Source organism: Tamandua tetradactyla, chromosome 15, assembly GCF_023851605.1.
Source record: "Tamandua tetradactyla isolate mTamTet1 chromosome 15, mTamTet1.pri, whole genome shotgun sequence".
Classification (NCBI taxonomy): Eukaryota; Metazoa; Chordata; class Mammalia; order Pilosa; family Myrmecophagidae; genus Tamandua; species Tamandua tetradactyla.
In genome coordinates, this window is record NC_135341.1 from 28,182,269 (window position 1) to 28,208,546 (window position 26,278).

At 39.1% G+C, this 26,278-nt stretch overlaps 1 protein-coding gene and 1 long non-coding RNA gene across 7 annotated transcripts in view; one reads left to right on the plus strand and one right to left on the minus strand.

Moving 5' to 3' along the window:
• The window catches only part of ARHGEF3 (Rho guanine nucleotide exchange factor 3), a 390,935-nt gene that overhangs the window by 113,618 nt on the left and 251,039 nt on the right, over positions 1-26,278 (plus strand). For 4 of the 6 annotated variants that reach the window (XM_077128938.1, XM_077128936.1, XM_077128942.1 and 1 more), the window contains one exon: positions 22,208-22,274. The exons of the other annotated variants lie outside the window; for them this stretch is intronic. In XM_077128938.1, the coding sequence (XP_076985053.1) occupies positions 22,208-22,274 (67 nt within the window). The remainder of the gene's footprint in view (positions 1-22,207; positions 22,275-26,278) is intronic. 6 annotated transcript variants of the gene reach the window in all.
• The window catches only part of LOC143657032 (uncharacterized), a 106,035-nt gene that overhangs the window by 13,779 nt on the left and 65,978 nt on the right, over positions 1-26,278 (minus strand). Inside the window, exons 3-5 of the long non-coding RNA XR_013162721.1 lie at positions 22,421-22,591; positions 19,982-20,041; positions 19,696-19,805 (exon numbers count right to left, since the gene is read on the minus strand). This is a non-coding gene — a long non-coding RNA (uncharacterized LOC143657032). The remainder of the gene's footprint in view (positions 1-19,695; positions 19,806-19,981; positions 20,042-22,420; positions 22,592-26,278) is intronic.

The window sequence follows — 26,278 nt, forward strand, 5'->3', positions numbered from 1 at the left end:
TTTCTCTTGTAATTTCTTCCTTGATCCAGTATGTTGTTTAAGAGTGTGTTGTTGAGACTCCATATATTTGTGAATTTTCTGGCCCTCTGCCTATTATTGATTTCCAACTTAATTCCTTTATGGTCTGAGAAAGTGTTTTGTATGATTTCAATCTTTTTAAGTTTATTGAAACTTGCTTTGGACCCAGCATATGGTCTATCCTTGAGAATGATCCATGAGCACTTGAGGAAAAAGTATATCCTGCTGTTGTGGGGTATAATGTTCTATAAATGTCTGTTAAGTCTAGCTCGTTTATTGTATTATTCAAATTCTCTGTTTCTTTATTGATCCACTGTCTAGATGTTCTGTCCATTGATGAGAGTGGGGAATTGAAGTCTCCAGCTAGTATGGTAGATGTGTCTACTTCTCTTTTCAGTGTTTGCCTCATGTATTTTGGAGCATTCTGGCTCAGTGCATAAGTATTTATGATCGTTATGTCTTCTTGTTGAATTGTTCCTTTTATTAAAACATAGTGCCCTTCTTTGTCTCTTTTAACTGTTTACATTTGAAGTCTAATTTGTTGGATATTAGTATAACTACTCCTGCTGTTTTATGATTGTTATTTGCATGAAATATCTTTTCCCAACCTTTCACTTTCAACCTATGTTTATCCTTGGGTCTAAGATGCATTTCCTGGAGGCAGCATATAGATGGGTCCTATTTTTTAATCCATTCTGCCAGTCTATATCTTTTGATTGGGGAATTTAATCCATTAACATTTAGTGTTATTACTGTAAGGGCAGTACTTTCTTCTACCATTTTGCCTTTTGGATTTTATATGTCATATTTCATTTTTCTTCTTTTTACCTTTACTGATAGTCTTCATTTCTACACTCTTCTCCACACTTCTCTCTCCTGTCTTTTCCTATCTGCCTCTAATGTTCCCTTTAGTATTACTTGCAGAGCTGGTCTCTTGGTCACAAATTCTCTCCGTGATTTTTTGGGCTGAAAATGTTTTAACTTCCCCCTCATTTTTTGAGGGGCAATTTTGTTGGGTATAGAATTCTTGCTTGGCAGTTTTTCTCTTTTAGTTACTTATATCATCCCACTGTCTTCTCGCCTCCTGGTTTCTCCTGAGAAATCTACAAATAGTCTTATTGGGCTTCCCTTGTATGTGATGGATTGCTTTTTTCTTGCTGCTTTCAAGATTCTCTCCTTCTTGTTGACATCTGACATTCTGATTAGTAAGTGTTTTGGAGTATGTCTATTTGGATCTATTCTGTTTGGGGTATGCTGCACTTCTTGGATCTGTAATTTTAAGTCTTTCATAATAGTTGGGAAATTTTCAGTGATAATTTCCTCCATTAGTTTTTCTCCTCCTTTTCCCTTCTCTTCTTCTTCTGAGACACCCACAAAGTGTAAATTCATGTGCTTCATGTTGTCATTCAATTCCCTGAGTCCCTGCTCCTATTTTTCCATTCTTTTCCCTATATTTTATTTTGCTTGTCAGATTTCAGATGTCCCATCCTCCAGTTTACTAATCCTATCTTCTGCCTCTTGAAATCTAACACTGTAGGTTTCCATTGTTTTTTTTAATCTCTTCTACTGTACCTTTTATTCCCATAAGTTGTGTGATTTGTTTTTTCAGACTTTCAATTTCTTCTTTTTGTTCATTCCTTGCCTTCTTTATATCCTCCCTCAATTCATTGATTTGATTTTTAATGAGGTTTTCCATGTCTATTCAAACATTCAGAATTAATTGTTTCAACTCCTGTATCTCATTTGAATTGCTGGTTTGTTCCTTTGACTGGGCCATATCTTCAATTTTCTTAGTATGATTCATTATTTTTTGCTGGCATCTAGGCATTTAATTTCCTTAATTAATTTATTCTGGAGATTGTTTTCACTTTTTTTTGCCTAGGATTTTCTTGCTGGATGACATTGTTGTCTCTCTATTCTTTGAAATTCAGTTCAGCTTATTCTAGACTTCTAGCTTAGATTTTGTTTAACAGAACAGAATTTTTCAGTTCTTGTTTTCTTGTTTCTTGCCCTGCCTGTATGGTGCCTTTTTTCCCCCCTCAGGAGGGTCTACTGGTCTACTTAGTTATTATAGATCCCAGCCAGATTTTCCCAGATCAAACTGGCCTCCTGTCAGGAGGAAAGAGTCACCTGCATCAGTTTTCCCTGAGGGTGAGACCCAGCAGGTTGAAAGACTTTCCTGTGAAGTCTCTGGACTCTGTGTTTTTCCTATCTTGCCCAGTATGTGGCGCTTGTCTGCCTGTGGGTCCCACCAGCATAACATGATGTGGTACCTTTAACTTCAGCAGACTCTCCCTGCTGGGGTTCTGGTTGAGACGGAGGAGAGGTTGTAGGGGGCCTTTAGTTGCTGCACTTTTCTATACCCTGGGGTCTGAATTCCTTGAGGGAGGGATTCCTCCTGAGCTGGGCCCCACCCTCTCCTGGGGAAGGCACAGGCTCCAGACAAGCTCTCAAACAAGCTTAATTCTGCCTATGCCTGGGACAGTTGGAGCCTGAGAAGCCCTGCAGCTGTGTCCAAAGAGTAGTCAAGCTGTAGAAACACAGCCACAAAAAAGAAAAAGAAAAATCCTTTTCAGAGCAGGATCCTGTTCCTCGGGTTTGCCAATCAAGAGCTTAGGTTGGTACGTTGCTCTGTGTATCTCCAGGTCCTATGTGCCCCCTCCTTTACTTCAGGGCCCAGACCCTTTTAAGTATTATGTGCTGTCTGATCCAAAAAACCTCTGTTTATTTATTTTTCTTTCTTTTTTTTCCGTCAGCTCTACCCTCTCTGTGCCGAAGCAAAAAACCAGCAACCTCAAGGTTCTGCTGAGCTGGGGGGTCTATTTTTAGTAGTCAGAATTTGTTAATTAATTCCACAATTGGTGTTTGGTTGTGATCAGCCCCTGCTGTTGGTAAACTGTCTTTCCTTTCCCCTCTGGAAAGCAGCCTGTCAGGGAGGGGCGCCGGCCTCCAGGCTTGGGGACTCACAGTTCTGGGGGGAGCTTGCAGCTGGTCCAAACTAGGGTATGCTGTGCGTCCTCTCACTGATGTGGCCCCAGCAGTTGTTCTGTACTGTTCCTGGCCATTCACTAGCTGCTCTGGAGGACGAACTAAATCCCATACCTCACTAAGCCACCATCTTGGCCCCTGCCCTCATGATTTTGATTAGGAGAGGGACAAACCAGAGTGACAAATTTCCCACCCTTCAAAATACCTCTTCACGATGGGCTTCTCCACAAAGAATTGTGGCTTCACTTGTCTAAGCACCTCCCAGTCTTTCCTTGATATTTACCCAGAACTGAAACTAAAAGTGAAAGAAGCTGTCACCTTAGTTAAGTGGTTAAACCAAGACAAAAAATGCCAATACCTGTATAGGCAGTAACAGATTTGATATTATTTCTCTTTTAAGATGTAGCTGTTTGTTTTTCTAATATTGCTACAATTATCTTTAAGAGAGAAGGAAAACAAGGGAAAAGAAATAAAAGGAAAGTTTTGTTAGCAAGATGCTCTGGGTTGAGAATAGAAACATTAACAAATTAAAACACACACAATAGGAGAACTTATGGAGAAGATGGCCGAGTTGGGAGCTCCAGGACTCAGTCTTTCCACCAAAAACAGCTATTAAACAGTGGTTTCAGCTGTCTGAAACCACTCCTCTGGCTCTGGAGGCCGTAAGAACACTTTACAGAATCCAGGGAAGAGCAGGAGGAAGAGGCTAATAAACTACAGTAAAGAACAGTGAGTCGCTCTCTCTGCATGGCAGCTGTGGTACCCACACCCTACTGTCATTGCAGGCCACCTTGGGGTTCAGTCCATGCCTAGTTCGCTGGGGAGAGAAAGGGACATGAAAACCCTCTTCTCCAAGAACAGGATTGGGCATGATCACAGGTCGTGGCTTTTGATTAGCAATTACAGATTGCTGGGCCCAACTCTGGGCTAGTGTTTTAACCTTCCCTGGACAAAGGCAGCAGCAGCAGCCATTGTTTCAACCCCGCCTTGGTGAGGGGCAGAGGTGGTGGAGATTTAATCTTACAGTGCTACCTCAGAACTCTGGGGGATGGTTGGCTGAAGGGCTGTATTTACTGGGCAGGATACTGAAGGGCATTAGATTCATGAAAGCACAGATTTAAGGAGCAGCCAAAGAAGCTTTTGGTGCTCATCCTGATCCCATCCCCAGGACATATTTGAGTTAGTCTGTGCCCATTCGTGAGTCCCTGACTCTGTTTTGGCCAAGAAGTACTGGCTTGGGAGTGCCTTGTCCAGGGTGACCTTTTTCCAAGAATTTTCCCTTCAGGAAAAAGCAGCTAGGGACAATAAAAGGAGTGTAAAAAAACTATAGAGGGAGAACAGAAAACAAGCAGAACAGATTAAGATTCCCAGAGAAGGAACTGAGGAAAGGAAGATTTCTCCTGGAAGTGAAGCAACTGCACAAATTGCAGTCTTAAAAATTGTACTGCATATCCAGGGCAAGAATCAGATGAGGAAGAACTGAAATAATCTGATCAGTTAAACATGAGCTATTCTTTTTCTTTTAACATTTTTCATTGTGAAATAAAACACATATACAAAAAAGAAAGAAAGAAAGCGCAATAGTTTTCAAAGTACACTCTAATAAGCAGCTACAGAACATTTCATATTTTGGTATGGGTTAGGATTTCACAGTTTCTGGTTTTTCTTTCTAGGAAAAACATTGGAGGGTAAATGAAATATCAGTATAATGATTCAGCAGTCATACTCATTTGTAAAATCATTTGTTAAATCCTGTTTTCTCTGTTATAACTCCTCCTTTTCTTTTGGTCCTTCTTCCACTATATAAGTATCTTTGGGCTATGCCCTTTCTAAATTTTTCTTGTTGAAAAAGTGTGCCTATCATACAGGATAGGGGGATGGAATTAGTTGATATTCTTGGAGAGGCTGGCCCTTCTGGATTTCAGGCTCATCTAGCCTAGGAACCCTTTAGAGGTGATAGGTTCAGGAAAGTAAATTTAGTTCATGGAACTTTTATAAAGAGTGTCAGTTAGACCCCTAAGTGTTCTTTAAGGTTATTAGGCATGATGTTGGTTGGGTTTTGGCACAGTGTGGCAATTGCAATATCTAGCTGAAGTTTGCATAAGAGTAGCCTCAGAATAGCCTCTCAGCTCTATTTGAACTCTCTTAGCCACTGATATCTTGTTTGGTAACCTTTCTTTCCCCCATTTTGATCCAGAAGGCGTTATCAATTCCATGGTGCCAGGGCCAGGCTCATCCCTGAAAGTCATGTCCCATATTGTCAGGCGGACTTTCACCCCTGAGTGTCAAACATGAGCTATTCTAAAGGTACAGAATAAGGTGGAGTAAGTGTCAAAGAGAGTGCTCAAATGCAAAGCCAATCCACAATAAACCCTAGACAAGAAAGAGAAATTGGCTTTCAGAGTAAACTCATTAAGATAATCAGATACCTAGACATCAGCAAAAAATTACAAGCCATCCTAAGAAATAGGAATATATGGGCCAGTCAGTGGGACAAATTAAAATGTCAGATGAGACAGATTTTGTCAAAAATGTTCAAACAAATCTCTTAAATCAATCCAAGGAGATGAAAGAAAATATGGCTAAAGAAACAAAGAATATTAAGAAAACAATGTATGATCATAAAGAACAATTTGAAGGTATAAAAAAGAATGTATCAGAAATTATAGGGATAAAAGCCCTAATAGAAGAGATTAAAAATACACTAGCGGTATACGACAGCAGATTTGAACAGGCAGAGGAAAGAATCAGTGAATTAGAAGACAGGGCAATTGAAATTTTACAGACAAAAGAACAGATAGAGAAAAGAATGGAAAAAACTGGGCAGTATCTCAGGAATTTGAATGACAGCATGAAGCATGCAAATATGTGCATCATGGGTGTCCCAGAAGGAGATGAGAAGGAAAATGGGCAGAAACAATATTTGAGGAAATAATGGCTGAAAATTTCCCAACTCCTTTAAAAGACTTAAACATACATGTTTAAGAAGCTCAATGTACTCCAAACAAAATAAATCCTAACAGAGGTACTCCAAGACACATACTAATTAGAATATTGAATGCCAAAGATAAAGAGAGAATTCTGAAAGCAGTAAGAGAAAAAGCAATTCATCACATACAAGACAGCTACAATAAGACTAAGTGCTGATTTCTCATAAAATACCATGGAACTTAAGAAGAAAAATGGCCAGCCAAAAATTCTTTATTAAGCAAAACTGTCCTTTAAAAATAAGGGAGAGTTTAAGGTAATCACAGATAAACAGAAATTGAGAGGATTCATCAACAAGAGACCTACCCTTCAAATATTAAATGGATGCCTATAGGCTAAAAGGAGAAAAAAACAGACAGTGGCTTAGAGTAGGATGAAGAAATGAAGGTTATAAGTAAGGGTAATTAAAAGGGTAAAAAGGGGACTTCCTGGAAGATGGCGGCTTAGTAAGACGCGCGGATCTTAGTTTCTTCTCCAGGACACCTACTACGGGAGTAGAAACGATACAGAAAGTGCCCAAAGCCACAACAGAGATAAAAAAGACAGCGTACCCCATCCTGGAACGGCTGGCTGGCTGAGAGAAGCAGCTCGGGTGAGATCGCCGAGGCGCGCGGGACTTACCGGGCGGGGTGGCAAGCGGCCGGAGTTACTCCCTTCCCCCTTCCCGGGCCGGCTGGGAGAATTGGAGAGGCGGTCCCCTGAAACCAAGGCGGCTGGCGCCCACACCACGCGCAGCCCCCGGACCAACTGAGAGAATTGGATCGGAAACCCCCAGGCCGCGGAGAACGGTGACGGGTGCGGGAGGCCCCTTCCAAACCCGTGACTCCCGGGGAACGTGCACTCTCTCAGGCGGGCCGTTGCCGCTGGCGCCCTCCCGCCACGCTTGTTGCCCAGGGCCTACTAGGAAATTCGGACGGGCTCTTTCCCTGGCTGCGGCGACCAGCAACCCTCCCTGCGTTCGGACCCCGGGCCGGCTCAAGCCGCTTCGGCTAGCGAACCCCCAGGACGGCGAGAGTTTTCCAAAGTTTAAGGTCCCACAGCACCTTTTACTGGTGGGACCCGCAGACAAACGTGTGCCACGAGCGCCACCTACTGGGCAGGATAAGAAAAACAGAACCCAGAGATTTCACAGAAAAATCTTCCAAACTTTTGGATCCAATACCCAGGGAAATCTGTCTAAATGCGCAGACACCAACAGAAGATAACGGATCACGCTCAAATAATTGAAAATATGGCCCAGTCAAAGGAACAAACCAATAGTTCAAATGAGATACAGGAGCTGAGACAACTAATGCTAAATATACGAACAGAAATGGAAAACCTCTTCAAAAACGAAATCGATAAATTGAGGGAGGACATGAAGAAGACATGGGCTGAACATAAAGAAGAAATAGAAAAACTGAAAAAGCAAATCACAGAACTTATGGAAGTGAAGGACAAAGTAGAAAAGATAGAAAAAACAATGGATACCTACAATGATAGATTCAAAGAGACAGAAGATAGAATTAGTGATTTGGAGGATGGAACATCTGAATTCCAAAAACAAACAGAAACTATCGGGAAAAGAATGGAAAAATTTGAACAGGGTATCAGGGAACTCAAGGACAATATGAACCGCACAAATATACATGTTGTGGGTGTCCAGAAGGAGAAGAGAAGGGAAAAGGAGGAGAAAAACTAATGGAAGAAATTTTCACTGAAAATTTCCCAACTCTTATGAAAGACCTAAAATTACAGATCCAAGAAGTGCAGCGCACCCCAAAGAGATTAGACCCAAATAGGCGTTCTCCAAGACACTTACTAGTTAGAATGTCAGAGGTCAAAGAGAAAGAGAGGATCTTGAAAGCAGCAAGAGAAAAACAATCCATCACATACAAGGGAAACCCAATAAGACTATGTGTAGATTTCTCAGCAGAAACCATGGAGGCTAGAAGACAGTGGGATGATATATTTAAATTACTAAAAGAGAAAAACTGCCAACCAAGACTCCTATATCCAGCAAAATTGTCCTTCAAAAATGAGGGAGAAATTAAAACATTCTCAGACAAAAAGTCACTGAGAGAATTTGTGACCAAGAGACCAGCTCTGCAAGAAATACTAAAGGGAGCACTAGAGTCAGAACCAAAAAGACAGAAGAGAGAGGTATGGAGAAGAGTGTAGAAAGAAGGAAAGTCAGATATGATATATATATAATACAAAAGGCAAAATGGCAGAGGAAAATATTATCCAAACAGTAATAACACTAAATGTTAATGGACTGAATTCCCCAATCAAAAGACATAGATTGGCAAAATGGATTAAAAAACAGGATCCTTCTATATGCTGTCTACAGGAAACACATCTTAGACCCAAAGATAAACATAGGTTGAAAGTGAAAGGGTGGGAAAAGATATTTCATGCAAATAACAACCAGAAAATAGCAGGAGTGGCTATACTAATATCCAACAAGTTAGACTTCAAATGTAAAACAGTTAAAAGAGACAAAGAAGGACACTATCTACTAATAAAAGGAACAATTAAACAAGAAGACATAACAATCATAAATATTTATGCACCGAACCAGAATGCCCCAAAATACGTGAGGAATACACTGCAAACACTGAAAAGGGAAATAGACACAAATACCATAATAGTTGGAGACTTCAATTCCCCACTCTCATCAATGGACAGAACATCTAGACAGAGGATCAATAAAGAAATAGAGAATCTGAATATTACTATAAAGGAGCTAGACTTAACAGACATTTATAGGACATTACATCCCACAACAGCAGGATACACCTTTTTCTCAAGTGCTCATGGATCATTCTCAAAGATAGACCATATGCTGGGTCACAAAGCAAGTCTTAACAAATTTAAAAAGATTGAAATCATACACAACACTTTCTCGGATCATAAAGGAATGAAGTTGGAAATCAATAATAGGCAGAATGCCAGAAAATTCACAAATACCTGGAGGCTCAACAACACACTCTTAAACAACGAGTGGGTCAAAGAAGAAATTGCAAGAGAAATTAGTAAATACCTCGAGGCAAATGAAAATGAAAACACAACATATCAAAACTTATGGGATGCAGCAAAGGCAGTGCTAAGAGGGAAATTTATTGCTCTAAATGCCTATATCAGAAAAGAAGAAAAGGCAAAAATGCAGGAATTAACTGTTCAATTGGAAGAACTGGAGAAAGAAGAGCAAACTAATCCCAAAGCAAACAAAAGGAAAGAAATAACAAAGATCAGAGCAGAAATAAATGAAATTGAAAATATGAAAACAGTAGAGAAAATCAATAAGACCAGAAGTTGGTTCTATGAGAAAATCAATAAGATTGTTGGGCCCCTATCAAGATTGACAAAAAGAAGAAGAGAGAGGATGCAAATAAATAAGATCAGAAATGGAAGAGGAGACATAACTACTGACCTCACAGAAATAAAGGAGGTAATAACAGGATACTATGAACAACTTTACGCTAATAAATACAACAATTTAGAGGAAATGGACGGGTTCCTGGAAAGACATGAACAACCAACTTTGACTCAAGAAGACATAGATGACCTCAACAAACCAATCACAAGTAAAGAAATTGAATTAGTCATTCAAAAGCTTCCTAAAAAGAAAAGTCCAGGACCAGATGGCTTCACATGTGAATTCTACCAAACGTTCCAGAAAGAATTAGTACCAATTCTCTTCAAACTCTTCAAAAAAATCGAAGTGGAGGGAAAACTACCTAATTCATTCTATGAAGCCAACATCACCCTCATACCAAAACCAGGCAAAGATATTACAAAAAAAGAAAACTACAGACCAATCTCTCTAATGAATACAGATGCAAAAATCCTCAATAAAATTCTAGCAAATCGTATCCAACAACACATTAAAAGAATTATACATCATGACCAAGTAGGATTCATCCCAGGTATGCAAGGATGGTTCAACATAAGAAAATCAATTAATGCAATACACCATATCAACAAATCAAAGCAGAAAAATCACATGATCATCTCAATTGATGCAGAGAAGGCATTTGAAAAGATTCAACATCCTTTCCTGTTGAAAACACTTCAAAAGATAGGAATACAAGGGAACTTCCTTAAAATGATAGAGGGAATATATGAAAAACCCACAGCTAATATCATCCTCAATGGGGAAAAATTGAAAACTTTCCCCCTAAGATCAGGAACAAGACAAGGATGTCCACTATCACCACTATTATTCAACATTGTGTTGGAGGTTCTAGCCAGAGCAATTAGACAAGAAAAAGAAATACAAGGCATCAAAATTGGAAAGGAAGAAGTAAAACTATCACTGTTTGCAGACGATATGATACTATATGTCGAAAACCCAGAAAAATCCACAACAAAACTACTAGAGCTAATAAATGAGTACAGAAAAGTAGCAGGTTACAAGATCAACATTCAAAAATCTGTAGCATTTCTATACACTAGTAATGAACAAGCTGAGGGGAAAATCAAGAAACGAATCCCATTTACAATTGCAACTAAAAGAATAAAATACCTAGGAATAAATTTAACTAAAGAGACAAAAAACCTATATAAAGAAAACTACAAAAAACTGCTAAAAGAAATCACAGAAGACCTAAATAGATGGAAGGGCATACCGTGTTCATGGATTGGAAGACTAAATATAGTTAAGATGTCAATCCTACCTAAATTGATTTACAGATTCAATGCAATACCAATCAAAATCCCAACAACTTATTTTTCAGAAATAGAAAAACCAATAAGCAAATTTATCTGGAAGGGCAGGGTGCCCCGAATTGCTAAAAACATGTTGAGGAAAAAAAACGAAGCTGGAGGTCTCGCGCTGCCGGACTTTAAGGCATATTATGAAGCCACAGTGGTCAAAACAGCATGGTATTGGCATAAAGATAGATATATCGACCAATGGAATCGAATAGAGTGCTCAGATATAGACCCTCTCATCTATGGACATTTGATCTTTGATAAGGCAGTCAAGCCAACTCACCTGGGACAGAGCAGTCTCTTCAATAAATGGTGCCTAGAGAACTGGATATCCATATGCAAAAGAATGAAAGAAGACCCATCTCTCACACCCTATACAAAAGTTAACTCAAAATGGATCAAAGATCTAAACATTAGGTCTAAGACCATAAAACAGTTAGAGGAAAATGTAGGGAGATATCTTATGAATCTTACAATTGGAGGCGGTTTTATGGACCTTAAACCTAAAGCAAGAGCACTGAAGAAAGAAATAAATAAATGGGAGCTCCTCAAAATTAAACACTTTTGTGCATCAAAGAACTTCATCAAGAAAGTAGAAAGACAGCCTACACAATGGGAGACAATATTTGGAAACGACATATCAGATAAAGGTTTAGTATCCAGAATTTATAAAGAGATTGTTCAACTCGACAACAAAAAGACAGCCAATCCAATTACAAAATGGGAAAAAGGCTTGAACAGACACCTCTCAGAAGAGGAAATACGGATGGCCAAGAGGCACATGAAGAGATGCTCAATGTCCCTGGCCATTAGAGAAATGCAAATCAAAACCACAATGAGATATCATCTCACACCCACCAGAATGGCCATTATCAACAAAACAGAAAATGACAAGTGCTGGAGAGGATGCGGAGAAAGAGGCACACTTATCCACTGTTGGTGGGAATGTCAAATGGTGCAACCACTGTGGAAGGCAGTTTGGCGGTTCCTCAAAAAGCTGAATATAGAATTGCCATACGACCCAGCAATACCATTGCTAGGTATCTACTCAAAGGACTTAAGGGCAAAGACACAAACGGACATTTGCACACCAATGTTTATAGCAGCATTATTTACAATTGCAAAGAGATGGAAACAGCCAAAATCTCCATCAACAGAAGAGTGGCTAAACAAACTGTGGTATATACATACGATGGAATATTATGCAGCTTTAAGACAAGATAAACTTATGAACCATGTAATAACATGGATGGACCTAGAGAATATTATGCTGAGTGAATCCAGCCAAAAACTAAAGGACAAATACTGTATGGTCCCACTGATGTGAACGGACATTCGAGAATAAACTTGAAATATGTCATTGGTAACAGAGTTCAGCAGGAGTTAGAAACAGGGTAAGACAATGGGTAATTGAAGCTGAAGGGATACAGACTGTGCAACAGGACTAGATACAAAAACTCAAAAATGGACAGCACAATAATACCTAATTGTAAAGTAATCATGTTAAAACACTGAATGAAGCTGCATCTGAGCTATAGGTTTTTGTTTTGTTTTGTTTTGTTTTGTTTTGATTTTACTATTATTACTTTTATTTTTTCTCTATATTAACATTCTATATCTTTTTCGGTTATGTTGCTAGTTCTTCTAAACCAATGCAAATGTAGTAAGAAATGATGATCATGCATCTATGTGATGATGTTAAGAATTAATGATTGCATATGTAGAATGGTATGATCTCTAAATGTTGGGTTTATTTCTTTTTTTCCGTTAATTAAAAAAAAAAAAAAGAGAGAAGGGATAATTGGATCTGAAGGGATACAGACTGTACAACGGGACTGGATATAAAAACTCAGAAATGGACAGCACAATACTACCCAATTGTAATGCAATTATGTTAAAACACTGAATGAAGCTGCATGTGAGGTATAGGTTTTTTGTTTTTGTTTTTTTTGTTTTTTTTTCTTTCTATTATTGTTTTAATTCTTATTCTGTTGTCTTTTTATTTCTTTTTCTAAATCGATGCAAATGTACTAAGAAATGATGAATATGCAACTATGTGATGTTATTAAGAATTACTGATTGTACATGTAGATTGGAATGATTTCTAATTGTTTTGTTAATTCTTTTTTTAATTAATAAAAAAAAAAGGGTAAAAAGGGAGAAAAAAAATGATATGACATTTAAAAACCAAAGGATAAAATGGCTGAAGTAGGTACTGCTTTTACAGTAATAACATTGAATGTTAATTGAGTAAACTCCCCAAACAAAAGACACAGATTGAAAGAATGGATAAGAAGGCATGAGCAAACTATATGCTATTTATAAGAGACTTATCTTAGACTCAAAGACACAAATAGGTTGAAAATGAAAGATATTCCATGCAAATAGTAACCAAAAAATAGCTGGAATAACTATACTAATATAGGACAAAACAGACTTTAAATCCAAGAGTGTTGTAAGAAACAAAGAAGGACACTATATATTAATAAAAAGGGCATCCACTAAGAAGAAATAACAATCATAAAGGTTTATGCACCTAACCATGGTACCCCAAAATAAAGGAGGGAAATACTGGCAAAAGTGAAGGAAGAAATAGACACCTCTACAATAATAGTTGGAGACTTCAATATACCACTTTCATCAAGAGATAGACCATCAAGATGGAGGATCAGTAAGGAAACAGATGACTTGAAAAATATAAGTGAACTAGACCCAACAGACATATACAAAATAATGCACCCAAAACAGAAGGATATATATTCTTCTCAAGTGCTCATGGATCATTCTCCAGGAAAGACAACATATTGGGTTGCAAAACAAGTCTTAATATATTTAAAAGATTGAAATTATACAAAGCGTCTTTTCTAACCATAATGGAATAAAGCTGGAAATCAATAACAGGTACAGAACTGGAAGATTCACAAATATATGGAAGTTGAACACCTTCTTAAGCAATCAGTGGGTCAAAAAAGAAATTGCAAGCGGAATCAGTAAATATCTTGAGATGAATGAAAATAGGAACGCAACATATCAAAACTTATGGGCTGCAGTGAAGGCAGTACTGAGAGGTAAATTTATAGGCCTAAACACTTACATTGAAAAAAGAAAGAGCTAAAATAAAAATCTAACTACACACTTGGAGGAACTATAAAAAGGACAGCAAACTAAACATAAAGCAAGCAGAAGAAAAGAAAAAAAAACAGAAATAAATGAAATTGAGAATAAAAAAATAGAGAGAATTAACAAAACTCAAAGTTGGTTCTTTGAGAAGATCAATAAAATTGACAAGCTCTTAGCTGAACTGACAAAGAAAAAAAGAAGTTGCAAATAAATAAAACAAGAAATGGGGGACTACTACTGATCCCACAGAAATAAAAAGCATCATAAGAAAATACTATGAACAACTGTATGCCAACAAATTAGACAACCTAGATGAAATAGACAAATTCCTAGAAACACATGAACAACCTGCATTGACTTAAGAAGAAATTGAAGAACTCAGCAAACCAGTTACAAGTTAAGAGATTGAATCAGTTGTCAAAAACCTCTCAACAAAGAAAAGCCTAGCACCAGATGGCTTCACAGGTGAATTCTACCAACCATTCCAAGAACTAGTACCAATTCTGCCCAAACTCTTCTGAAAAATCAAAGAGGAGGGAATACTTCCTCTTTGATTCTATGAGGTCGACATCACCCAAATACCAAAGTTAGATAAAAATAATACTAGAAAAGAAAATTATAGATTCATTTTTCTAAAGAATATAGATGCAAACATTCTCAACAAAATATTTGCAAATCAAATCCAGCAGCACCTTAAAAGAATTATACACCAGGACCGAGTGCATTTTATCCCAGGTATAAGTGTTGGGTAGAGGGTGGGGGCGCTCATAATAAGAAAATCTATAAATGTAATGCATCATATGAACAAGATGAAAAGGGAGAACCACATGATCATCTCAACTGACCTATAAAAGGCATTTGACAAAATCCAGCAACCTTTTTTGATATAAACACTTCTAAAGATAGGAAAGGAAGGAAACTTCCTCAATATGTTAAAGGGCATCTATGAAAAACCCACAGCTAACATCATACTCAATGGTGAAAGTCTGAAAGCTTTCCCTGTAAGACCTGGAACAGGACAAGGATACCCACTGTCACCACTGTTATTTAACATTGTGCTAGAAGTTCTAACTAAAACAGTTAAGCAAGAAAAAGAAATAAAAGGCATACAAATTGGAAAGGAAAAAATAAAACTTTCACTGCTTGCAGATGGCATGATTTTATATTTAGAAAGTCCCCCCAAAGTACAACAAAGCTACTATAGCTAACAAATGAGTTCAGCAAAGTGGCAGGATACCGGATCAACATGCAAAAATCAGAAGTTTTTCTATACACTAGTGAGAGCAACCTGAGGAATAAATCGAGAAAAAAATTCCATTGACAGTAGCAACTAAGATAATCTAATACCTAGGAATATATTTAACCAAGATGTAAATGACTTGAACACAGAAAACTAACAAAATATTGCTAAAAAGAAATCAAAGAAAACCTAAATAAATGGAAAGACATTCTGTGTTCATAGATTGAAGACTAAATATTGTTAAGATGTCAATTCTACCAAAATTTCTTTACACAGGGTTAATGCAATGTCAATCAAAATTACAACAGCCTACTTTTCAGAAATAGAAAAGCCATTTATCCAGTTTATTTGGAAATACCTTGAAAAAACACCTTGAAAAAGAAGACTCACTTAAAGCATTTCCCATGCTGGTGTTCAAAACTGGCCTAAAGATAGACATTGATCAATGGAATCAAACTGAAAATTCAGATAGATGCATTTATGGACAATTGATTTTTGTGTGTGTGCTACATGGTGAGGGTCACATTCCATTCTTTTTCCATGTAAGTATCCCATTATTGCAGCACCATTTGTTGAATTTGTTTGTTTTTTGGGAAGTGCATGGGTCATGAATCGAACCTGGGTCTCCTGCATGGCAGGTGAGAATTCTACCACTGAACTACCCTTGCACACCTGGCCAGTTGATTTTTGATAAGGCTGCCTATGTCACTGAGTATGGATAGTCTCTTTGACATGTAGTATTGGGAAAACTGGATGTCCATATGCAAAAGAATGAAAGAGCAGTCTTGTCTCTTCTGCCTTTAAAAAAAATTAAGTCAAAGTAGATCAACTAGCTAGGTATAAGGACTCTGAGAAGAAAATATAGGGAAGCAACTGCACAATCTTGTGATAGACAGTGGTTTCTTAGACTTCATACTCAACACAAGGAAAGAAAGAAAAAAATAGATAAATGTGATCTCCTAAAAATTAAAAATTTTGTGCATCAAAAGAATTTGTCCTAAAAGTGAAAAGACAGCATATTCAATGGGAGAAAATATTTGGAAACCACATATCTGATAAGGGTTTAATATCCAGGATATATAAAGAAATCCTAAACTCAACAATACAAATACAAACAAACCAATTTAAAAATGGACAAAAGACTCGAATAGACATTACTTCAAAGAGAAAATACAAATGGCTAAAATACACATGAAAAGATGTTCAACATCACTAGTGATTAGGGAAATGCAAGTCAAAACCAAAATGAGATATCATTTCATATTCACTAGAATTTAAAACAAACAAACAAAACTACAAGTGTTGGAGAGGATGTGGAGAAATAGAAACTCTCACTTCATTGCTGGTGGGAATGTAAAATGGTGTGGCCACTGGAAGTCAGTTGGGTGGTTCCTTAGGAAGCTAAGTATAGAATTACAATATGATCTGGCAACCCTTCTACTAGGTATATAGCCAGAAGAATTGAAAGCAGGAACGCAGACAGGTATCTGCACACCAATATTCATAGCAGCATTATTCACAATTGCCAACAGATGGAAGCAACCCAGTTGTCCATCTACTGATGAATGGATAAACAAAGTGTGGTATATAAATGCAATGGAATATTATTCAGCCCTATTTGAGAATGACGTCCTGATGCATGTGACAACATAGATGAACCTTGAGGATATTATGTTCAGTGAAATAAGCCAGACCAAAAAAGGACAGATATTTTATGATTTCACTGTTATGAACTAATTATAATAAGCAAGCTCAAAGGTTTAGAATCTAGAATGCAGGTTAACAGGAGATAGATTGGGGTTGCAGAATGGGGAGTTGATGCTTGTACAGAATTTCCATTTAGGTTGCTGGCAACAGTGTGGAAATGGATGGTGCTGATGGTAGCATGTTCTTGTGAGTGTGGTCAACAGCACTGAACTTATAGAGGTGAATGCGGTTAAAAGGATTTATATATATATTACTAGAATAAAAATTATAAGATAAAACATAGAACTGCACAGTACAGTGAACCCTACTATAGATGATCGACTATAGTTAATTTGACTATGCTTAAAAGTACAAGTATAAGAATATTCTTTCATGAATTACAACAAATATGTGATACTAATACACTGTGCTAATAATGGGGTAGTATTTAGGAAAAAAGACATCTAATTTAAATTATAGATAATAGATTTTAGTACGGTTTTAATAATCTTTCATCAGTTGTAACAAAGGTAACTACTGTTAAAGAATAGTAGAATTATTTTTGAAAAATGCTATCATCAGTTGTAACAAATATTCCACACCAGTCCAAGGTGTTGGGGGTGGGGTGGTATATGGAATTCTGTATTTGATGCATGAGTGTTTTGTAAACCACAACTTCTCTAATGAAAAAAGGAAAAGAGAAAAGAAACGTACACAACATACTGGCAAAGGTGGTTGCCTTTGGGAGAGCAAAATGAAGGGGTGTGATCCAGGAAGTCAGAGAGGGAAGGGGCGGGAGTTGCTTCTCGTCGTAACATTGTGTTCAGATTTGTGACTGTGTTATTGTTACCTAGCGCAAATAATCAGAGCACGTTGAAGCCTTTGCTTTTTTTTAATTTATATTCTATCAGAACACGTTGAAGCCTTTGTTTTTTTAATTTATATTCTATCCAGGTTATGAGAATTGTGGTCCTCCAGCCTGAGCTAAACCAATGACAAGGATGGCTGATGTTTACCCTTACTGGGTTAAAGAATGGGCCTTCTCAGTATTAGTAATTAATTTGAGAACCTATTAAGCGCTAGATTCTCTGCTAACCTTTTTTTTTATATCATTTTCTCATTTAATGCAATTCATACTTAATAAATCCAACATCCATCATTGAGGAAAAAATCTTAGCATTCTAGTTTGAGATGCACTATTTCTTTATATAAATGGTATGTATCAAAAATCAATATTAATAACACATTTCAAAAATAAATTAGGTAGATGGAAATACTAATGGTCAATGAGAGGAAGGGGTAAGGAGTATGGGATGTATGAGTTTTTTCTTTTTTTTTTATTTCTTTTTCTGGAGTGATGCAAATATTCTAAAAAATGATCATGGTGATGAATACACAACTATGTGATGATATTGTGAGCCACTGATTGTACACCATGTATGGACTGTATGTGTGCGAAGATCTGTCGATTAAAAAAAAACACTTCTCATGAAAGAGTATTTGAAGGTTACATTTTAAATCAGAATTTCAAAAAGAATGCTTAACATATTGTACAATTTTAATATATGCATTAGCCAGTACAGTAAACATGGAAAATAAATGAAGACTATATATTAGAAAGAAATAAAACTGTAATTATTTGAAATGACAAGCAAAAGTTATTGCAATTTATAGGAAAGTTAGAAATGTTACCATATTCAAATACAACTATATCTGTGTATCATATACATAGATATAGCTATATTTGAAAATCAATCACCTATCTATATATATCAAATAGTATTCTCATAAAACAGAATAGATTTTATAAAAATATTCCATTAAAAATTCTGTTAAACTTTTTATATAGTATCTCATTTTAATCCTTCAGCTCTATGAAATAGGGATTGTTATTCCCACTTTACAGGTGAGGAAACGGAGGCTCAGAGAGAGTGGGTAATGGGCTCATAGTCCCGCAGCAAGAACCGGAGGGAGCCACCATTAGAACCCGTCGGCTCTACCCCAAACACCAGCCTCATAACCCACAGAATACATGGCATCAGAAGCAATGGAAATGTTCCCTTCTAAAACCCAAACTCTTAGGAGCTGTCCTGGAAAGGGCCTTGAATTCTCTTCTCAAGGTGACTGGAAACAAAGCACATTTGTTTTCCTGCGGTAGGGAAATACATTCTGTTGCGAATCCTCACGCCCATTGCTCCTGACCTGATTCTGTTTGATTCCAGACAGATACACATGAATTTGACATAATTCCCTAAAGGCACCTTTGAATCCCGATTTTCTACTTCTGCTACAAATCTTTCCCCACTTATCCTGTAAGCTCTCCAAGGGTGGAGAGCTTATAGCTTTTCTTTCCAGCCTTTCGTCAGGTGTAATTTCCTTCCAGGCAAGATGCTTTCCCTCCTGGCTCAGCAGGTTCTGTCCTGCTGTATGCCCGTCCCTGGTTTCCCATCAGTCCTTCTGAGCAGGTGGAGATGACTGGTCAGCATTGTCCTTGTGGCATCTTTGGGACTGTATGGAATGCCGCGTGGGCAGAGGGTGGCCTTTAGAACTGTGGGTGCACGCTCCGCGTACAGCCAGTTCACGTTAGCTGGCTGAGGACAAGGACTATAGAGTATCCTCAGAGCCCTGTGAGGAAGCCAAATGGCATAGCTTTGCGGCTGAGAAACCCGTGGAACCCAGAGCCATTTTCTATCGTGGATTTTGCTGACTGTGCAGAGAACTTCCCGAGGGGCTTCGGGAAGGAGCCTTCTCAGGAGGGAGGTTTTCATTCCCTGGAGCTGCCTATTAACCCCATCTGGGTGGCAGTGTTTGGCTGGTGAGAAGCAGAAAAAATCCAGAGACTATTAGGATGCCGGATCAGAGTTGTTAAAAATAACTGCAGCTTGTGTGGATGATCTGGAAGCCTGGGGGGTGGGGGCGTGTAAGGGGTAAGGAGGAGCTGAAAACTAGGGACAAACCTTTTCTTGGAAGGTTTCTTCTCGCAGTTTCCCCAGCCAAGAGGGATGTGTCCAAGAGTGCTCCTTGGATTGATGAGCTTGCTCTGAAGCTTTTTCCTTGACTGTGAGGCCTGAAAGCACGAAGTCCTGCTTAAGTGGTGCCCTCCCACAAGGGACCCCCAGGCTGCATTCTTTTTAGGGCATGCTCTGCCCTATCTTGTGGGGCTTCTTGCCTTTGGGAGGGCAATCACTCTCTGGGTCTGGGAGCCAGATACATCTGGGTTTGAATCCCAGCTTGGCCACCTACCTATTGGCTGTGTGACTTCTGATAAATGGCTTCACCTCTCTGAGTCTCACTTGATCTCATCTGTAAAATGGGGTGATGATAATATATGATAATATTTAAAATATATTAAGATACAGATATGTTATCTATTAAAAGAATATAATGCCCTTATATATGTTATATATAATGTAATAAATAATGCCATTATAATTCTATCTGAACATATGTATTAACATTAATATAATATAATATGATGTAATATAATAACCTAGCTTATAAGGTTGTTGTGAGACAGATTATATAGGTAAAGTGCTTAGCACAGTCCCCGGCACATCATGTAACTGAGTCGGTATTATTTATTGTGATTGTCATCTTGAACAGGCTGCAATATGTAATCAAGGGCACATTTACTCAGAATGTTCTGGTAAATGTTGTTGCTTCAGAAGCAGTGGAGCACATCAAATAATTAGGAAAGCAAAGCCCAATTATAGCCCAGGAGGGGCGGGAGCGGTATCCAGGGAGAAGTATTATGTTAATATGTAACTGTTGTTGTTTTTAAGGGAGAAATTTCTTTTCAGAAGAACTTAGGCCCAAATGTTACTTAATAGAGAAGAGTATTAAATCTAAACAACCACCCACGGGTTCTCTGCTTGTCTTGAGATGTTATTAGCCTGCGTATTTATTGTTGGATATGTAGGTGGGGGAAGAGGGGGAGGCAGAAAAAAGGAGTACGATATAAAGAAATGTCAGGCGGGAGTTTCCATCTGTTTGGGTGAATTGCCTGGGCTTCTGTGTCACTTCCGTGTCCCTGGTTGCATGTTGTTCTTGCAACCAGGCTTTAGGGGAGAAGGGGAGGGGCCCAGGCTGACATCTGAGCATTTAGCAATAACGGAGCTGAGTTACAGCCCTCGCCTCCTCTTGACCCTCCTACTTCCCGTTTTGCACATAGAAAAACCAAGGTTCAAAGAAATTAAGCTGCCTTCCTAGTGTCACACAACTAATAAGGTAGCTTGGGACCTGAGGTCAGGCACTGAGGTCGGAATCCTGATTTCACCTGTGCCATCTTAGACAAGTTACTTAATAAACCCAGGGCTCAGTTTTCCTACTTATCAAATGCACACAGTGATGAGCCCTAAGCCTATATTACAGAGTGAGAGTTAAATGGAATAATAAAGTTTTAGCATATGTTGTGTTAATACCGTTATTGCTGCTATTTTTATAACTACCTTGTGTTTTGTTTATCTTTCTTTGTGAGGTAGAGCAAATCAAGATTTTTACTCGGGTCTGAAATACTGCAAAACCTGCGTGATATTCACTGCATGCTTTCTGCCTTGCTGCTAATTACAGCACAGAGGCCTCAAGTAAAGGGGTGTTTGTCATATAGAAAATCAAATACCACCCTTTTGGTACAGCAGTGACTGAAACCATAGGCACAATCCAAGGTGGACCCTTTCCAGGGATGCTTTTCAGTAAGGTACACTTACAGAAAACATGACAATTAAATATCCATATTTTGGGTTGGGGGAAGTAATTTATTGTTCCATACAAAGATTGGAGAAGGTGTCCTTATAGGGCTGTTTTTGCAGGTACCAAATTTGATTCTGTTTACAAGAGCTACCCCACTCCGAAACAAGTTGCTTAATAGACACCTTACCGTCTCTTCTCCCATATACTGTTTTCTGCCTCTCTGTGCTGAACTGACCTCAAGCGGCCCCCATCATTTTTAATGAGATTGGTTCATGTTGAGATGCATAAGTGAGGAAACCAGTTTCAGTATGGTTAGACAGGGGCTCAGTGTCCTATTGATCGTCCTTTAAAAACCTGTAGCTCTAGTGCGGTCTTCATGGGGAGGGTAGAACTCCCCAGGCTGTGCGCGGGGAGCGGGAGCTCCAGGCCGAGTTGAAGCTGTAAACATCACCTGATGGTGTCCATTTGGGAATTGCCTCTGTGTGAGAAATAGAGATGGGGAGTTTGGTCTGACTTTTTGATCGCATCCAGGTTGAATTTTAAATTTTATATTTCGAGGGTGAAGGGGTTGGCTCTTCTAACGGACGGTGGGGCTTGAGAAGGAATTTGGAATGAGTTTCACTGTTTACAGAGATGTAGAATACTCTGAACAAACTCACCTGCCTGTATTTTTTCTCCAGGCATCTGTGTCTTTTCAATAAACCTGCATGAAAAGCCTGTGATTTCCTCTGAGTAGTTAACCTATGAATAATGAATTCCCTGTCTTTCCTCCTCTTTTAGGCCTAAACGACAGCGACAAAACAACTTCCCCATGTTTCCCTCTCCCAAAGCCTGGAATTTCAGAGGGGTAAGTGTTTTCCCTCGGTAACCCCATGGTTAAATGTCCTATTCCGCATGTGTGCTCAGCCTCCAGAGATGACCCTGCTGGGCTGGCCTTGCCAATCTATGTAACCACAAAGAAAACGTCTGTGCTTTACCATTTGGGCAACTCACGTTTGCATCAGCGGTTGTAGCTTAAGTAAAAAGTCATAGGGGTCCAGTGAATCCTTGCTGACAGCTGCCTGGCCTGCAGGTGTCTGGTTTTAGGAAGATCTTGTGAAGAAGCCAAGGTATCAGGGCGAAGAGGCTGGCATTGTGGCTGATTTCTTTGGAACCTGGAGGGAGCTAGTGCACAATGAAGGAAAAAAGGAAGAAACCAGAAATGTACAGTCTGTTAATACATAGATTTATGAGTTCTCAGGGAATTTTATTTTCCACAAGGAGAAGTCTCTAACCTTCCAACAGATTTTAAAGGGAATCATACAATTTTCCCCAATCACAAAATCATAGAGGGTAAGGGGTGACCAGGTCTTCATTGTCAACCTTTGTTGACATAATAGTAATGGTGGTGATGATAATCGAATTATATGGAGTCCTAAGATGATTTAGTGCTGTGTGCTGAAATGATTTCTAGCACTAAGCTCAGATTAGTGCTAACAGGCATCAGAATGTTCTGAGCTCTGTTTCCTCTCCCAGCCCCTGCCCTGCACCGCACTCCTACACATATTGCATCTGACCCACCTACTTATCTGTTGGGTCGCAGCCTTGGCATCACCTCCCCTGGGAGTTGTCAGAGTCAGCGGCCCCTCCTATGTACCCCCACACTCTCTTATTGTTGTGCTTTAATTAGCACTGACTAAAATTTAAGATTGGAAGCTCCAGGCATCAGGTATTCAGGACCCTGTCATACTTTGGCCCTTGTCCACTGCTGTATCCCTGTGTCAAGCACAGTGCCTGTTACATAAATGCTTAATTAATATTTGTTGAATAAACGAATGGAATCAATGAATATAGAAATAAATCTCCTACATCCATCTAATGCAAAATCCACATGCTGCCTTTAGATTGTGTTTCTAGTCCAAATCTTTTGTCTTCTCGGTAATATTCTTACTGATTCAATTCACACTTCAATATCCTACATAGATCTTGGTCATTTCCCCCGAGAGCCTTATTAAAAATAAACATACTTCATAGAACTATATTCTTCATGGAAGTATATTCATTGAATGCAAAAAGAAAGGTGTTGACTTTGTGAGTAGACATACAGGTCCTGAATGGAAGTTGGGTATCTTCTAAGTTGTTCATGATTTTGTGGGTAAGATCCTTATTTCTCTAACTGTGTTCAATTGGATAATAATAAACACTCAGTGATAAAAATGTGGTTAAAATAAATTTGTGTGGTTAAAATAAATTTGGGACACACCGGGTATGCCATATTAACTATGTTTACTGCTGCAGGACTTCTCCGAACCTTTGATGTGCTGATTGATGTGCATGAAGACTCCCCAAGGAGAGTCTTATGGCTGTTGTATTGTTTCCCAAACTCATTGACCATGAAACTCTTTGTTGTCCAAGTAATTTGTAAACAGATTGGAATAATTGACATTTATAGTCATTGTTGAACTATAGAGAAATAGGATTTTCTGGGAGAAAATCAGTTTTGTTGAGGGACTTTGTTTCCAAAATCTTTTCAATGTTGTTCTCCTCTTGATTCTAACAGTGGCCACTAAACAAGGATTGGGGCTTATCTAGGGTGCCTAACCATCCTAGTTTTCCCAGGGCCGCTTGGTTTAGCACCAAAAGTACCATATCACTGGCAACCCCTCAGTCCCGGTGACTGACTACCCTACTCATAGCCATAAGCCCTTTTCAACAGTTTCTCTTCGAAAACGTTTTGTGAATTCTTGAGCATGTCTCTGGTGTACAGAGCTTGTTGCCCAGAGGAACCTGTTAGATACACACTTGGTTTATCCTTGGTAAATCTCTCTCACTGTAACTTTTAAAATTAGTAATTTCTGAAGGAAAGAAAAACTGCTCCTGGCTCATTACAACCAAGTAGGCATCAGAATCCAGCACAGCTGACCTCGCCTTCCTGATGGCCCCTAATTCTTAGCCAGCTTACAAGGTTTTCCCAAGAGTTAAAATTGTTCCAGTGACTAGTAGAATCGTTGGGTGGAAGAGGTCAGTGGTAATGCTCATGTTGTCCTCTTGTCCTTGCTTTTATTGGTTCTAGGCCCTGGGCCTTATTGGTCCAGTTAGACAAACTGACATTAAGATGTACCAGAAGGAGTTGGCTTGGGGCCTGGCCAATTGTCAGAGTCCTCTGTGGATTTCTCTCCACCTCGGAGCACGATCCTTGCTGATACAGTGGGGGTGGAAGGGACCCATCCAAATGGTAATACCATCACCCCCAGTCTGGGCCTGCTTTTGTAACCATAGGGGCGAGCAGATCCCAGAAGGCCAGGGTGAAGACTTTGAGGCATTATCTAGCTGATGAATTTTCTATAATTTATTTTGTTTCTATAAATTTCTCTCAGGCTTGTTAGACTGAACTCTCCATGGTATTACAGGGCAGGATGCGGATTTTTTGAGTGCGTGGTTTTCTTCTTTATTTAGATAGAAAGGTTTTAGAATCTCTGAACCAGGAAAGTTTCCATATTTATATACATGACAGAGAAACCCATTATATTATAAGCATTTGCAGTTCCATTTCTCTTTAACTTATAAGGAGAACGGATCCTGTGCTAGTTTATCCCAGGTCCTGGGTGTTTGTGTTCTTGGGTCAGGTTGGAGGGAGGCAGTGGTGAGAGATGAGTCGGAAAAGACACGAAAAGAACCACATTACCATAGATGTGAAGTGAAGAGGGCAAGATCAGGTGGCTGTGGAGGGAGCTCGCGGCAGGGCCTGGGGAAGAGATGGAGTGCTTGTCCTAAGGAGTGGGCAGTTTGGGAAAAGAGATAGATGTTTCCAAAGGAGTATAAAGAAGGTCTTACTGAGATATTGTGTTATTGTAATGCCCTCCCCGTTATCCCTGGAAATGTTCACTGCAGATCTACGTTATTCCTCAAGGTATTAGGAGTTGAATTTTTGGTTTCCTTTTTTTAAATATTTTGCTGGCATGTGTGGCTATAGCCAGGTCATGCCTGGATTACACGTCCTTTCTACTTGCCACGTGGGTTTAGCCCTATGACAGGTTGTCATTGTTACCTCCTGCAGGTTGTGTTGGCCACTCGGTTCCCATGCCGGATAAGGAGACAGAGGGCCTGGTGTAGCCAACCTTCCAGAACTCTATGCTCCCTTCTGGCAATCCCTCAGCCGATTCCACCATCTCTCAGCAGACCCCTGGGCACTGCAGATGTGGTCATGGAGAGAAGCCAGGAGGATGGCTTTGGTTGGGCGGTAATGGTGGGAAGCTTGCGAGGAGAGCCAGATGAGAAGGGGAGAAGTGAGAGGGCAGTGGGAGATGGGCCCTGAGGCATCTTGCTCTGAGTAGGCTCCGATCAGGTGCTTATTGCACAGCTGGTGCTCATCTGGCTGGGGCAGTGCTGAGCTCAGAATTTCCACCCTTCCTTGTCAAAATATTTACTGTAGCTCCTCTAGTTACCTGAGAGGGAGAGAAAGAGACATGCAGAAAGAGAAGCTGGCTGACTGAATCAAAAGGAAACTCATTCTAGAAATGTGACTCTCTGGAGCACAGCCCCTGCCATTGCCTGGAAGTTAACTGAGAAATGCTTAATGAGGACCTACTGTGTGCAGTAGGTTTCAGTTAAATATTGACCAAACTTCAGGACCCTGCTTGTCTTGTCTCCATCTCTGTGCCTATTTTCCTTGTCTAGGCCATTTGGGGAGAAATTTCCGGATTCTGAGGCTTCACAGGGACTTTGCACATTGTAAACTTTTCATTTAAATTTTCAGATGAGGAAAATGAGGCCTAGTGCATTAGTCAGGACCCTTTTTTTTTTTTGATAAACTTTTTATTTTGAAATAATTTCAAACTTACAGGAAAGTTACAAAAATAATATGCAAATAAT